The following is a 16,927-nucleotide window of genomic DNA, read 5'->3' on the forward strand; positions in this document are numbered from 1 at the left end:
TATATATATAAAAAAAATCTCCTATGAAGTGGAGGGGAATAATTTCATGGCTTCTATGTTTGAATAGTGAGAAAAAAAAAAGGAAGTCCGACCGACTCGATTTGATCCGAATCGACCGACTTACACCCGTAATTCCAAGTAAATAATGCCTTAATGTAAAGACAGATGCTCGCGAGTAAAACAATTTCTTTTAGAATGAGATTCCATCATTTGTTATTGGGATGCTTTGGAATCTTCAAAATAAATGTTGGAATCTAACATTATCACATGATATATATATTTATTTGAGTATGATTATTTACGTTATTTACCTGCAATTTTGTTAAAATAGTGAAAATATTATATATATAATCTATAAAAATTTAATTTATTTGAATTTACATCAATCTAATTTAAAACCGAATAAATTTATGATCAATTAGAGTTTTCTTGAACGCCCCGGATAAAATCTTAAATAAATGAATTATATTGAAATTCAAAAAGAAGATATGGCAAAACACAATAGATTAAATTTTATTTTATTTTTTTTGAGTTAGGAAAAAGAGATAAATAATTCATAGATATTTTTTTTTTTGTTTCGGATAATTAATAGATATTTCTTATTGAAAAAGAAAGAAGAGATTATTATTAGCTATAAAGTGGATAAGAGAAAAATACCGACGGAGAAAAAAAAAGAAAACAAAGAAATAGGGAGCGAAAATGTCGTGTTGTCGGAGGTGCACGCCATATCAGGAGAGTCGAAAAAAAGAAAATAAAAAATAAAAAATAAAAAAGGGAAAAAAAGAGAGAAAAAAATAGCAAAAAAGAAATTAAGGGAGAAGAAACGCACATCAAAAGCCTCGCCAAAGGAGAATGAAAGCGAAAGGGAAGAGGAGGTCGTAAGGTAACTCGAATGGCGGATGTGAAGGCCGGCGATTCCACCACCCTCAACGGTTCTCTAAACCATTCGAATTCCGATCAGCCGACGGACCGTCCAATTCGAGTCTATGCCGATGGGATCTACGATCTCTTCCATTTTGGTCACGCTCGCTCTCTTGAGCAAGCCAAGAAATCGTCCGTTTCATCTCCCATTTTCTTCTGCTTCTGCTTCTGCTTAATTTTCTTCCCTTTTGTTTGTTATTCATGCGCTGGTACGTTTGTGGCTGACTGTTCGCGGGATAATCTGTATCTCTGCTTCTGGTTTCTAACTCTCTGCGATTTAAGTAATTTAGTTCCTATGTTTCGCCTGTTCGTTGATTTTTGAGTTTTCTTCTCATGGGTTAGACTACTTGGTTGTTCGTAATTTCTATGTTTGTTAACTTGCTTTTACTTGTCCGTGATCTTCTATTGTGTCACTTTTTAGTGTTCGGGCTGTCTGTGTATGTTCCATCATCTTTGGGAGAATTCATTTGTTTAATTGACGAGCTGTGCTTATTCTTTTTCCCTGTTATTTCAGGTTCCCAAATACCTATCTGCTAGTTGGGTGTTGCAACGATGAGATTACCCACAAGTTTAAAGGGAAAACTGTCATGACTGAAGCTGAACGATATGAATCTCTTCGCCATTGCAAGTATGAGTTTTCGTCATTACTTGAATTACTTTACTGGGGCTTTTGGATCTGGAAACTTTGCTACAAGTAGATGTGCTTTTGATACATACAATCACTTCTAGTAGGCGTGTTTTTGACTCCTTTAAATTCAACTGTAGTTATGATGCATGAAATTTGAACTCGTGATTTATCAACATCTGCATGAACTTTATATACTTTCTCTAAATGTGGAATTAATTTTATCCGCATGGATTCTTGAACATGGTTTTATTATTTTTTTTCTTTTCCGCAGGTGGGTGGATGAAGTGATTCCTGATGCACCGTGGGTGATCTCTCAAGAATTTATTGACAAGCACAATATTGAATTTGTAGCCCATGATTCTCTCCCGTAAGGACTAAGGATATCATATACTTTATCTAATAAGTGAATGAAGAGGGTTAAGCCATGACTGAAAAATCTAATGTTTGTTACTTTGTACATAAGTAAAACATTCAAAATTGTACTGGTGTACCGTGAATTTATCTGTCATATTGGATTTATTTTATTTTTATTCTGATTTAAATGATTTATGTCAGCATGTCACTATATCTTCATTATTTTTCCTTTTTCCGTCTTTATACAGTTATGCTGATGCTTCGGGAGCAGGGAAGGATGTTTATGAATTTGTAAGTTCAGAAGATGGGTATATCCATTCGATCAGCTTTGTGCTTAGACATCAGCCGTTGTATATAGTCTCATCGGTGGTAACTTTTCCTTTGTAGGTTAAGAAAATTGGAAAGTTCAAGGAAACAAAAAGGACAGAAGGAATATCAACGTCGGACATTATCATGAGGATTGTCAAAGATTATAACCAGTATGTGCTGCGTAATTTGGATCGTGGTTATTCAAGGAAAGAGCTTGGAGTCAGCTATGTGAAGGCATGATGTTACATCTAGATTGACCCGTTTTACTAGATTAATACTTATTTTGCTAGTCAGCAAGGCTAGATTATATTGGTTTTGTTTCTTAAAAAACAACTCAATCTTGTTGTGTATGATTGCCAGGAAAAGCGGCTAAGAGTAAATATGAGATTGAAGAAATTACAGGAGAAAGTGAAGGAACATCAAGAAAAGGTGGGAGAAAAGGTACGCATATATCATATCTTAACAATAGGCCTGTGGATGCAGTAGTAGGGGAGTCAAGATTATATTGCCCACCACGTGATTCCTCATTCCAAATGATTGGGATAATTGTACCTTAGGTGTTGCATTAAACTATTTCTTAATGGGAACACAGGTCACTTGCATTATTGAGTATTTGTCACTAGGTCTCGTCTAAAGGTGTCTTACATTTTGTGCATTTCTGCTATGACTTGTTAGTTAAGCATAAGTGTCAGGAAAAATGCTAGTGATCTTAACATTGGAGAAACTGAATCTATTGTGTTTTAGTTTGTGCGTCTCTGCTGATTATTGAGTAAACTCCATATCTCGGGGATTTTGTTTTATATATACTTAGGTGCATACTTGTGCTCCTGGGCATAACTTTGGCTCCATGCCTAGCACTACTCACTCTCATGTACATATTAGTGAGGTTATGATTATCATTATTATTCTGAACGTCCAGATACTTTTCTGTCCTTGCACATCAGATCCTGTCTCTAAGCTTTTTCTTTCTAATTAAATTTTTGTCTCCTTCAATGACCACGTATTAACCTTTTAGTTTTGTTTGATTGAGTATAAACTTTACTTTTATTTTTTGATGAGACTCGGAAAAAGAAAAAACCATGTCCTCTCTTCAGAGCCTCACGGTTCTCTGTGTCCGTTACGCCATTTCATTATTTTATCTGTTTCACTGGAGCTATCTATCATTGAGGAAGAACATAGTAACATTACAATATGTTTGTTGACCAATAGAAAATTTTAAATAAGCTTAAGGTGTGCGTCATTTTATCTTAGCCTAAAATTACCTGAATTAAGACACCAAAAGAGCAAAACAGAGAAGAACAAGTTGCAGGTAAATGTACCTTTGGGTTTCTTTCTTCTTCTGGATTTATTTTATTTTGGAACTTATTCCAAAATTAATGTAATTTTGAAACTTATTCTTAAAACATGGGGGGTTCAAGATATTTTTGGTCTATATTCATTTATTGAAGAGATGATTCTCATATACATTAATTTAAAATGAAGTTTTCGAAAGTGAAAACATAACAGAAAAAAGCTTTGTGAAGACCATCTTTGTTTTTGGCAGAGGAGGGAAGCAAGCTGTTGATAGATCTTGAACAACTAGAAACATATTGGAGTATAAAATATAGAACAACTACAATGATTTACATGTAATTCGAGGTGTTGGACCCTCCCTTCTCTTGAATATTCTTACTCAAGTCTAAGTCACTCTAACAATTGCCTATCTCAATCCTTCTCACTCACTCTATTTATAAAAAAAACCCCAAGACCCTAACAACTTCCCTATCTATTTACTAATATACCTTTAATACCCTAATAGTATCCTCAATTCTATCCTAATAGCATTCATAACTGCTTGTGTGGCTTTCATTTCTTTCTATTTTATTTTATAATATCATTTTTTTAGAAAAGGATTTTAATTGTACATTTATGAAGTCGTCTTTTGAAGTGTCAATTTTTGTAGGAAAAGTTGAATTTCGTGTCAGTTTACTGCCATGCAAATATTATTACCCTATTTTTTAAATTTAATGTAGTATTAAACATTATATTCTTAAATTAACTTGAAGAACTTTAATGTTACTTTCAATGACTGTCCTACCTTTCGTGGTTTGTTTTTGATATGAGGACATTGGAAACTGGGTAATTAATACTTAACCCACCTAACATACCAAGTTGATTACCTCTTGATTTAAATTTTTTTTTCTGTATTTTACATTTTATGCAGCATGTTTTTCTTTCGTTTAAAGAGTTTTCCAAGCCTTTTACTGGGTAAAGTTTTTCTTGCATATTTTCCAATTTGTTTTCCTAGCGGTTCTTCTTGCTCTGTCTGGGGAGCTTTTGTTGTGTTCAGTATTGAGCACTGCATTTAGTTTGTACTCGATGGTTCTGATTAAATGACGTTGCAATAGAAAAAGCTGAGTCATGCAATTTGTTTTTTTCCGTTGCACTGCGTCATATTTTTTTAATCATGGTTATGCCCTTTTGAATCTTGTTTTCATTAGTGTTCCTGGATGATCCTCCTAATTATCCTCATTGAAGTGAAAAAAGTTCTTTCTGTACTTCTGTGAAAGTGAGGACTTTATGTGGTTTTGTTGGACCTACAATTATATTCTAGGCATTATTTACTTTGACATGATTATAGCAGGATATTTTATTATCTTTTTATAGTTGAAAATTTTTGTCCTGGATATTGCAGATACAAACAGTTGCAAAGACTGCCGGCATGCACCGGAATGAGTGGGTGGAAAATGCTGATCGCTGGGTAGCTGGATTTCTAGAGATGTTTGAAGAAGGCTGTCATAAGATGGTAAGTCTTTTCGCGAATTATCCCTTTTGCATTAATGCAGTAAGCTTTGAAGTAGATAAGAAGAAGAACGTACACAGACATACATGGTTTTGGTGAATCTTGAACTAAAATTAATGGGGTTGCATCTGAAAAATCATGGATCTGTTTAGGGCACGGCCATCAGAGATCGAATTCAAGAGCGGTTGATGGGGGCGCAACAGCAGTATCTACGAAATGGTGAAGGCAGTGACTCAGACCTTGAAGAAGAATATTATGATGACGACGACGATGGCGAAGAATATTACGACGATGATGAGGACTTCTATGAGGAATTCGAGAAAGATGAGAAGAAAAGGTAGACATGGCTTTACGTCGTGTTTGAATATATATGTTACGTGCATAATTTGGTGGATTCTACCGTATATTGCTGCTATATGTTTAGGTGCAGATGGTAAAACATGACTGCTAGTTGCCAAAGCCAAAAAAGAAAAGGGCACTTGGTGGTGGTGAGTTGGGTTTTCTAAGATATGTTGTGCATATGGTGGATGAAAATTTTCCTTGAAGCTTGTAAAACAGATAGACATGAAGGGCTTTTTCTTTTGTTTTTGTTTTCTTGAATCATTGTAATTGAAGTTTGCTTTTGGGTTTCCTGTTTGTAGGTAATGAATGTATGAGTGATAAATATGGTTTTGATATTATATATTTCTCTTTCCCTCTTTTTGAGTCTAAAATCTAAACAATTGCCAAATACCTTTTTTCTTTGAAAAGGAGGCTTACTTGGCTTCACCTGCCCCATTTTGTAGTCATATGTTGTTGGTTTGCAAAGGAATTTGGAATGTTATAAACAGGACAATTTGATACTTCCATCCCAACAATGCCACCTCAACACTTTTTATCTATGTTATGATGCCAAAGCCACAAGTCACACGACTTTAAAATTTCAAGTTTAAAATGCTACTACTTACCGCTTTTGTTCATTTTAGTCATTTTTCTTTCAAAATGTCTTTTTCGATTTCTGTATTTTTAAAAAATGACAATTTTGGTCTTTTAATTTTATTTTAGTCTTATTTTTTTCTATCACAATTTTAACACGACACTGAAATTAATATATTTTTTAAAATGTAAACATTATTTTATACTAAAGAGTTTTCATCAGGTGTAAAGTTTATGATAAAAATTTGTAAATATGAACTAAGATGATCACTTTTCAAAAAGTATAGGGACCAAAATGAACATTTTGAAAGTCTAGGGATTAAAATAAACAAAAGTTTAAAATACGGATGACTAGAATGAACATTTTCAAAATATGACGATTAAAATAAACTAAGACTAAAAGTACAAGGACCAAAATGAATATTTTAAAGTCTAGGGACTGAAATGAACGAAAGTTTAGAATACGAGAGACAAAAATGAACATTTTTAAAATATGAAGACTAAAATAAACCAAGGTTAAAAGTATAATGATCAAAATGAACATTTTGAAAATCGATATGAAAATGAACCAAAATTTAAAATATGAGAGACAAAAATGAACATCATCAAAATATGAAAACTAAAATAAACCAAAACTAAAAATATAGGTATCAAAATAATAATACATGATAAGATTTGACTAGAATTTAGATGAAAAATAGAAAAAAAATAAAAAGAAGGTATAGAATAAATGATGTGTAGGCCAGTTGGGATGGGCATGAGAGTGAATGAAGTTGAAGTGACAAACGATGTTTGTTGTGGAAAAAGGATGAAAGACTTTTCAAAGTCTTTGCAAAGTTCCAAACTCAAAAGTGCAAAAAGCTTTATGCCTTATTCCAATTCCTTCTCACTCACTCCCCTCTCCCAAGTAAAAAATAACATAACATCGACAAGGCGATACTTCATTTTTTTTTTTAATTTAGAATAAGGACACAATAAGTTTTATTAAAATATAAGAAAAAATACATTTTGGTTCCTGAGATTTGTAATAAGTGTCTATTTGGTCCCTAAAATTTTAAAATGAAAATTTTTAGTCCTCAAGGTTTGGAATAAGTATCTATTTGGTCAATAAGTTTCAAAATATACATTTTTGATTCTTAAGATTTGATAAATAATTCTAAATGATTCCTAAACTCTTTTGATCGTTAGTGGGTTTTCTCTCTTTCCTCTTCCCTTCCTCCCTCGTTCTCTCTCTCATCTCCGGCCAACCTTCCCCAGCACCGTCAGCCGTTTCCATCCTTGTCACTGCTCGCCTTTGCCTCATTGTCTCCCACACATTCATAGTCTCTCCAAACCTCGAATTGAAAAACTGAAACCAAAACTCTGAAAGATAGGCCACAAACCGAAAGAACAGATCCAAATAATCAACTACGGAGAAACCCAAAAGAGTTTATATATAGGGCTATATTAACTGTGACTAGTTATTTGAATTCATGATTTTTTGGTCGATAATATATCTCAACCATCAATATTTTTTCATCAATAAACCATTAAGGGAATATTTTTTGCTTGTAGTTATAAATTATAATGAAAACTAATTTTTTAGCCTAAATTTCACTTCAAATAACTTTTAATAATTTAATAAACCCCCGAAACCTCTAATTTGCTTACTCCACCAAATACCTAAACTTATAAAAAAAAAAGTGTGTTAGGAGTGATAGTATACTGAGTGATTTTGAAAAAAGATATTTAAATATAATTAATTTTTCAAAATCACCATCCAAGTAATACCTTAAAAATCAATTTAAAGTGATTTTAAACTTTTCTAAAATCAATTTTTTTAATTTGTCAAATATGATCAACATAAAGGGGAGTGATTTTGAAAATTTCAAAAATGATTTTAAAATAAAACACACCTTTAGTTAGCCACATAACTGAAATACCGTGAGTAAGTACTTAACCAATAAAATTAACAGCAAAAACTTTATTAGATACAAATTTAACAAATTCGAAGACCTATTAAAATTTTCTAAATTATTGGAACAAAAGAAACATAATCCTTACAATTTTGAAGCCAAAACTATAATTTAACCTTTAAAAAAAAGGGAAAAAAAGTGTAGAGTGGAAGTATGGAAGATGTGTAGTGTTTCCATGGAGTTATGACGGGGGGCCCACTTTGACTGTCGGGTTTTGTTGACTTTATCCGACCCGAATGTGAACTCCATCCGCTTGCAAACCTTATCTGTTGGCTTATATTTACGACTTTGACTTTGACCCGATGGGTGGGTGAGACTTCAAAATCTCGAGAAAATTATTCGGTAGGATTAACGACGTGTTTGGGAGTAATTTTGACATGATAAAATCACTTCAATTTCTGTTAATCATAATTGATAAATTAAAAACTTGATTGTAGATAAACATAAAATCACTTAAGTGTGTTTGAGAGTGACAGATTTTTAGAAATAGAAATTTAATTATAATTGATTTTTCAAACCCAAGGATACCTTAAAAGTCAATTTATTTTAAACTTTCAAAAAATCAATTTTTTACTTTATCAGATTTATAGAAAATAAGTGATTTTGATGGTGGTAAAAGTGATTTTGGTATGCCAAAATCACTCTCAAATACACCCTAATACCATATAAAGTTTTTAATTTTTTACATGTGTAGATAGAAGATCAAATTCACAACTTCAATATGATTTAATTATTTTCACTTTTGAAAATACAATGATTATATTGGAAATTTAAGTTCCAAGAACTTGACCACTACAAAGTAAAGCGATTTTTGGAATAAATGGTCCAAAAAAAAAATTCAATGATAAGATATTAAAATTTTATAAATTTACAAACAACAAAATATTAATTGAATGATTAGTTAATTGTTATGTAAAATTAGTCAAAAAATATATCTTAATCGCCAATATTCACGTGCATAAAAAAAAGCTCAATAGAAAAAGAAAATTGATTGATTCAAAATTTTCTCGAATCTTTCACCCAATGACAAAAATGGTTGTTTGCATGTCACAATTACACCTCATAATGGTTACGTAATAAGGTAACTTTTCATAACTTTTCAAAAAAAAAAAAAAAAAAAAGGTAACTTTTCATAAAATGTTCACCCCTTCATACTCTTTCCAAGCTGAAATTATTAGATTCGAATCTTGATTTAATAATATGAATCGTTATACTAATCTACTAAATTAATAGGAATTGGAAGAATTAACTCACTTTTTTTGTATGGGAATCACACTGCAAAAGAACTATCACAATCATTTCAAAGATATTTTCAAGATTTCCACGAACAGTGAGATTTGGGCATTTCTTATGGATTAAACAATAATAAGTTTCAACTTTTTTATTTAAAGGATTTTTTAGTTCAATATATGAAGGAAGAGATTTGTCTGATTTAGTTGCATAAGTAGCCTCGTTTTGTAACGGTTTTGTTTTTTTATTTTTAATAAAGAAAAATGAATTTCTCGGTCACAATATTAATGAATTCAAGTAAGATAAAACAATTTTGGAATAATTTGAAAATGAGAATATAAAAAATCTTTTTTTTGTTGTTTCCAAAATTTCTATACAATTTTGATAATGTTCTAAAAAAGGAGAAACAACGAACACAATTAGTTGTAAAATACTTAGATTTCTTAAGAAAATTAGAAACGAGAAACAATAATTCGAAACGTTAGCCTTAGGGCCCGTTTGGTAACATTCCCCTTTCTTATTCTCGTTTCCAAATTTTATTAAGAAATTTAAAAATTTTACAACTAAATATGAAAACATTCTCAAAATTATATAGAAATTTTGGAAACAATGAAAACAAGTTTATTGTTTCTGTTTCTAATTTGTTACAATGTATAAATATAAATATTATTGGATCATTCTTGAATTCACGAGTGTTGGGCTATACAATTCTATTTTTCTTTGTTAAAAATTAAGAAACATAAACAAGAAACGGGAACGTTAAGGCTCGTTTGGTAACGTTATCGTTTCTTGTGGCTGTTTTTTAATTTTTAACAAAGAAAAATAGAATTGTATAGTCCAACACTCGTGAATTCAAAGATGATTAAATAATATTTATATTTATATATTGTAACACATTGGAAACGGAAACAAGAAACAAGAAACTTGTTTTGAAACAACACTTCAATATTAAATAGTTGTTTCTTAAAAAGTCAAAATTAGCATAGTTCAACGTCAATTGACATCTACTCATTTTTTTGAAATTGCAAGTTCAAACTTCCATACCGTCCTGCTTTTGTTAGGAACACAAAGAAGAATTATATATACACACATAATTAATATGTTGGAGCTAAATAAACAAATAAAGTTGTGAGCTAGCATCTTACGACTTTACAATATTTTAATAGATTAATATATAGAACATCAAAATGATTAGTTGAAATCGATAATATAATAGAGAGATTAATAATTTTTTTTAGATCCCCTTATAATAACAATTAAATACATCACATTGTAAAACAATAAAAATGGTTGAAAATAATGTCTACATTATCTTATTCATTTTCAGATATCTCTCATCCAATTAGAATATACATTCATCTAATGATTTGCACAACTTTATTGTGTTAGAATATTAATCAATAATCATATTCAGTTAGGTTACTAATTTGGTCTATCAGAAATATTTATTGTCATAAGATTATGTTCCAAATAGATTTATTTTAGAATTAATTGGGTAAGAAATGGGTTAACACTATAAAAAACGATTATCAAATGTCATTTTAAATTATTAGTCTAATTTTCTTTTTGTTTTAATTTAAATGTATCATGCGTTATTAATTCATATTTTAGTATGTTTTTCTTTTATTTTATTTTAAGAATTTACTTGTTATTTATTCATTAAAACAATGATAGAAAAATGAAATTTTGTTTTCTTTTATTTCTTTATTTAAATTTCATTTCTTTTCTTTTTAACTTTTATTGTATGATTATTAGGGTGAATTATTTTTTGAGATTTTGATGCACTTGGACGGGAGCCATAGTAGAAGCTTGGCTTCATGCACGAGTGAGCATTTTACCCGGCCCTCTTTTATTATTATTATTATTTTTTTTTGAAAATATAATATCACAGCATAAACTATTTAAAATCCAATGATTATTTTTATGAATTATAATCAATGAATTTCAAAACCTTGAATATCCATAAAATACAGACTTGAATAGTCACAACATTTAATAATTCCAAACTTCAAAACTAAAATAAATTTCTAAGTAAAAAAATTATTTTCCAATTCTCTACCTTTTTTCTTCGTCAAGTAGTGCCTTCCATGCGTGTGAACCCCTCGAAGCTAAAGGAATCCTTCGAAATTTAGAAAATCGAATTCAAATTCAATTTTTTTAATCTTCAATTCAAATTTGGCTTTTTTGTCAAAAAAAAAAAAAATCAAATTTCGCTTTAATTGAATGTCAAAAATAATTGATCTTTAAAGTTTTAAATTTATCATATTTTAAATTTGAAATTCTTAGAGCCTTGACAGAAAATTGTTATAAAATTTAAAATCCATTTTTTATTTTTTCTATTTCTTTTAAGAAACTAAAGGTCCGCACAATATATTGAATTAAAATAAAACCTAAACCATGGAATTAAAAAACTAACACTTGTCAAAAAAAGATAAACTAACCCAAAAAAGAAAAATGACGATCCAATTTGTAATTTGATTGACCCAACAAAAAAAAAAAAAAAGAAGTTAAAAGAAAAAGTCTTTAATCCAAAGAAAATTCGAAATAACTCGGAGGGTAAAATTGGGAAAATATTGAAAAATTACAGAATGTGTCGACATTTGAAGTTGACTTCAACGACTTCCCTTACGACACTCTCTCCGAATTTCGCTTCTGCAGTGTTTTCATGTCGACATGGTTTCGCCAATCCATACAGATATTTTTTTTTTAATTTTTTTTTTCCAAATCAATCAAGATTTTATTTATTTATTCGATTCCAATGAATAATTACAATAATATATATTTTGTATTTTCGGCCGCTGTTAATCTGTAGCTGTACGTGAAATTCACACGTCAATTCTGTTTTCCCTGACAAACTCCTTAAAATCCCTATCCATAGACTGCCATTTTTGCCCCATCTTCTTCTTCTTCTTTGAAAGTTCCCAAATCGAAAACTGGCCTCGCCATGGCAATGGCAATGGCGGACGCGAAGCTTCATCGCCTTCTTCTTGCTTTCTTCTGTCTATTTCTTCTACTTCTTCCTGCCGTGATGGCGGCAGATTGCCCTTGCGCCGAAGACGAAGGAGAACCAGTAGGCCACCGCGATAAAACCCTAGCTCTGAGATACAAATTAATTGCCATAGCTACGATTCTCCTCGCCGGAATCATTGGAGTGTTCATCCCTATGCTCGGGAAGGCCTTTCCCGCTTTAAGTCCGGAGAAGGAGATTTTCTTCGTGATTAAAGCCTTCGCCGCCGGTGTTATTCTGTCGACCGGATTCATCCATGTTCTTCCCGATGCTTACGAGAGACTGACCTCGTCGAAACTGAAAGAGAATCCGTGGGGGAAGTTTCCGTTCACTGGCTTGGTGGCTATGGTGGCGGCGATCGGAACTCTGATGGTGGACGCTGGTGCCAGTTCTTATTACACTCGGCTCCATCTGAGGAAGGCTCAGCCTGCAGTGACCGGCGACGAAGAGATGCGCGATGTGGCTCAGGACGGCCATGTTCATGTTCGCACTCACGGCACTCATGGTCACGCTCATGGCTCCGTCGAAGTCGCCGGAACATCAACGGAGATTCTCCGGCACCGGGTGATCTCTCAGGTAACGTTGGAACAGTTCATCTTTCTTTTTGAATTTTTTTTTGGGTGAAACTGAATCTGGTTTCTGTTCATCATAATTGTCCTGAATCCGAAAAGGGGAACAGAGGACCTACACACTTTGGTTTTGTTGTTGTTCTGGTTCAGCGACATGTGTTAATTAATTGCTGAATATTTTAATCAAATCAAACCCAATATGATGAAAAATTAGAAAGAAAATAAACAGATGATGAATAATTGAAATGGGTGATGGAGATTTTTGATGCAGAATTTCAATTTTGATGGTAGGTATTGGAACTGGGAATAGTGGTACATTCTGTAATTATTGGGATTGGTTTGGGCGTTTCTGATAATCCAAAAACGATAAGACCTCTTGTGGCGGCCATCACTTTTCATCAGTTATTTGAAGGAATGGGCCTTGGAGGTTGCATTGCTCAGGTAATTTTTTTTTTAACCTTAATTAGTATAATTAATTACATATTTCTTTCTTTTGTTTGTAAAATTTATGCCTTTGTAAATAATAATACGATTATGTTAAACTTTTATGGTTATTTTTGGTGTATTTGACCTTCTTTTTTTTGATAGAGGTAAATTCAAATTGTCTTTTTGATGCATTCATCTGTTTGTATTTTGTAGGAACTTATAAATATTCAAAACTGTTTTTATAAAATTGGCAAAATGTTTATAACTATTTTGATAAAGTAAATTGTATGTTATTTTTAAATAATTGAGGCATTACTACTTCTAAGTATTATCTATATTTTCTTTTTCTTTTCTATATTTAAAATCTTGGGAAAATTTTAAAAACAAAATATACTTTTTGAAAACTACTACTTATTTTCATTAGTGTTCGGAAAAAAAAATCAAATTATCTCACAAAAACAATGAAAATTATTGATGTATGAGTATGATTTATTGAAAGTCTAAAGGAAAAGAAAAAAAAAACAATGGTTAAAAAAATATTATGATTCTTTTGGGTATCAATTAATTTTTGTGAAACCCGTGTGGATGGTCATGGTGGTGGGTCAGAGTGGTGTAATATCTAACTCAATTTATGGGACCTATTTGTCAGCATGCTTGTGTGCATTGGTTGACTTTGATTCCCACAAAAATTGACCTATGAATTTTCAAAGCATATCTTTTCAAACAAATTATTAAGCAATAAAACATGCTATGTTCTATGTTTGGATCCAAAATTAAAGCTTATTAAATTCAGTTCATTTAGTGCTTCATCCTCTTTTTGCACCTCGTATCTCTTATATTATTGTTATTTTATATACTTCAAATGAAGCTATTAAATAAATAAACATATTTTTTTAACCATTTTACTGATCTGTCCTTCAAAACCTTCTTCGAGTTATTTTAAGAAAAAAATTAGGTTAAAAAACACATTTAGACCTTGAACATTAGTTTGTAACGATTTAGTCAATGTACTTTCACTAAAATAACAATTTAGTCTTTGAATTTTAGCTTGTAATGATTTAGTGCCTGTAGTTTAAAATTTGTGACAATTTAGTCCCTATCGTAACAAAATTTATTAAAATTAAGTGTTAAATTTTATCATATAATAATTTAATCTTTCTAATTTATAAACATATTTTGTCCCTCTTTAATTTATCAATCTATATATATAAAGAAACTTAACAAAAAAGGTTTACGATTTGTAACCCACTTTAAATTACAATATATTAAAGTTCAAAGGATTAAATTGTTATAAATTTAAAAATACAGGGACTAAATCGTTACAAGCTAAAGTTCAGAGACTAAATTGTTATTTTAACAAAAGTAAGGGACCAAAAGTATTTTTGACCATTTGGGATGTTTGAATTTTGTTAAGTTTACTCATTACGATCTAAAGAGAAAAAACCTTGATTATAGACAGGAGGGTTAGAGTTAGACTAATGATGTGAAACGTGCAGGCGAAGTTCAAGAACAAGGCAGTAATAATAATGGCGCTTTTCTTCTGCCTCACAACGCCCGTCGGGATAGCAATAGGCATTGGAGTAACGAATACTTACGACGAAGAAAGCCCGAAAGCGTTGATAGTTGAGGGAATTTTGAATGCAGCCTCAGCTGGAATCTTGATCTATATGGCTCTAGTAGATCTTTTGGCTGCAGATTTTATGAACCCTAGAATGCAGAGCAATGGAAAGCTTCAAATTTTGGCTAATCTTTCCCTTTTTCTTGGAGCAGCCTTCATGTCTTTACTCGCCATATGGGCTTGAAATTCAAGCCACACCCCTAAACAACCCTTTGTGTGTATATTTTTTTATATACTATAGTTACTTTAATTAAGTCAATTTTAGTATTAGTTTTATTGTTAAATAGCAATCCAATAATAATTACATAGCACTTTTTTTTACTGGTTATTCCTGTAACTCTGGAATATTTGACCAATTTTGTAGGAGAAAGTGAAAATAGACATGATTATTCCTCTCATGACCAATTGGTTTTGAGATGGACCAATATTAATAAATAAAAGTGTCAAATTTCTTTCTTGAACAAATGAACTAATTTGTTCATCAATAGATAATTTTATACCTTTTTTAGATTTTACTGAAAAAAAAGTTTACATAATTAAAAAAAGATTAATACGTAATAATTTTTAGAATTGGTTAAAAAATATATTTGGTTCTTATATTTTTACGTTTTTACTAAAATAATTATTTAGTTCGTAAATTTTCAAAAATTACGATTTAGTCCTTCAACTTTCCAAAGTAAGGATTTAGTTCTAACAATTTAGTTGGTACAATTACATATTTAGTTAAATTTAATAGAATTATGACATTGCTGCCAACAAAATTTACCTGATCAATGCATCCTTCGAGGCCCGTGATGAAATGTCATAGCCATTAGCGAGTGTCCCCAGTTCCATTACCTACCATCAAAATTAAGCATAAAAGATCTCCTTCACTCACTCGTTTCAATTCTTCATCATCATTATTTTCATTTCTAATTTTCGTTCTCATTAGGTTTTGATTGGATACATATGGCTGAACAAAACAAAAACAATACAAAATGTGTAAAAATCTCTCTTCACCTTCCGATTCAAGAAATTACGATGAACAGAAACCAGATTCAGCTTTGTGAATAGATAAAAAGTACTGATTCAACGTTACCTGAAAGATTACTCGGCGTCGGAGAGTTTTCGTAGATTTTATGCACGTCCTGCCCTTACTATAAAATAGGTAAAATCAATTAATAATCATAACAATAATGTAGAAGCCTAACTTTAAGGTCATGTATTTGTGGCGCATTTTCGATGGTTGATCTCCAAAAACTGAATCGGTCTATCCAAGTATTCTCCGGCACCGAGTAATCTCTCAGGTAATCTTTTTTCTTCTTTTTTATAGAACTGAATCTGGCTTCTGTTCATGGATCCAAAAGGAAACAGAGATTTACACAATGTTGTTGATCTCTAATTTTGCGATTTCAGACCTCTTTCGCTTTCGGATTCAACTTCGCTTTTTGGGAGAATGATCGAAAAATTAAAATAAATTATGATGAACAGAAACCAAAATCAGATTCAGTTTTATAAAAACAAAGGTTTACCTGAGAGATCACTGGTGCCAGAGAATGTCCGTGGAACTCAGTCGTCGGAGATCGGTTTTAATGTAGAGATATGGATGAAGAAGATGAGAGTCAGAGAGGAGAGATTAAATAAACATGTAAAAGAAAAAAAAAAGGAAAAAAAAATTAAGTGGGGAATCAGGCCGTTCACGTGAATCACCTAAATGGCTTTCACGTGAAACTTTTTTTTTTTAAATGTTTTATTTAATTTTGCCAATTTCATTCTTTTTCAAATTTCAAATTACTTTAGCTTTCTACATAAGTTTTGGTATTGACTTAAGTTCTACTTAAGTTATATTATAGATTGAAAGTAATTGGTTGAGACACTACTGTTTTCTGTCGAGTTCACAAATCGTTCACATGCTAACGAGGACGAGTTGTCGAAGTGTTCACAAGTGAACCTGCATAAAGAACAAACACTTCTACGCTCAAGTTAGTTGAGAGCTTGAGCTATTTTTCTCAGAGGAAATAACGTACCTGATCAATGAGACAGAGTGCCCCTTTTATAGGCAGGTGGGGGAGACAAAGTCGTTGAACTGTTACGACTGGTGATTACGACTGTTGGGCTCCAGGTCGATGGTTGGTGGATGTATTTTCCTTCATATCAGTTCGGTATGAATAAGATTGACAGGTACTAATCCGTTTTGTAATATGGTTACTTTGCACTGAATTGATGCTTACACG

General features: G+C 31.5%; 2 protein-coding genes and 1 long non-coding RNA gene across 4 annotated transcripts; 2 read left to right on the forward strand and 1 right to left on the reverse strand.

Moving 5' to 3' along the window:
* The first annotated feature begins 799 nt into the window (after positions 1-799).
* LOC111006849 (choline-phosphate cytidylyltransferase 2) lies at positions 800-5,692 on the forward strand. Of its 2 annotated transcripts, XM_022278937.2 has the most exons (9): positions 800-1,053; positions 1,436-1,549; positions 1,821-1,916; positions 2,152-2,194; positions 2,291-2,446; positions 2,573-2,653; positions 4,887-4,997; positions 5,147-5,331; positions 5,419-5,692. In XM_022278937.2, the coding sequence occupies exons 1-9, from the start codon at positions 893-895 to the stop codon at positions 5,429-5,431; spliced, it is 960 nt and encodes a 319-aa protein (XP_022134629.1). In that variant the 5' UTR covers positions 800-892; the 3' UTR covers positions 5,432-5,692. The 2 variants fall into 2 exon arrangements, with proteins under 2 accessions (XP_022134629.1, XP_087976009.1); XM_088119883.1 differs by having other exon boundaries at positions 801-1,053; positions 5,147-5,692.
* A 6,172-nt stretch (positions 5,693-11,864) lies between these two features.
* Positions 11,865-15,035, forward strand: LOC111012530 (zinc transporter 5). The gene is made up of 3 exons (XM_022286696.2): positions 11,865-12,677; positions 12,962-13,111; positions 14,593-15,035. The coding sequence occupies exons 1-3, from the start codon at positions 12,039-12,041 to the stop codon at positions 14,896-14,898; spliced, it is 1,095 nt and encodes a 364-aa protein (XP_022142388.1). The 5' UTR covers positions 11,865-12,038; the 3' UTR covers positions 14,899-15,035.
* On the reverse strand, positions 14,692-16,384 carry LOC111012537 (uncharacterized). The gene is made up of 4 exons (XR_002601597.2): positions 16,226-16,384; positions 15,793-16,137; positions 15,481-15,551; positions 14,692-14,803 (listed from the first exon to the last, which is right to left on the reverse strand). It is a non-coding gene; the product is annotated as an uncharacterized LOC111012537 (long non-coding RNA).
* Positions 16,385-16,927: the final 543 nt, after the last annotated feature.

This window comes from Momordica charantia, assembly GCF_013281855.1.
Source record: "Momordica charantia cultivar OHB3-1 chromosome 11 unlocalized genomic scaffold, Mcharantia_2.0 BLBB01000011.1, whole genome shotgun sequence".
NCBI classification, from domain to species: domain Eukaryota; kingdom Viridiplantae; phylum Streptophyta; class Magnoliopsida; order Cucurbitales; family Cucurbitaceae; genus Momordica; species Momordica charantia.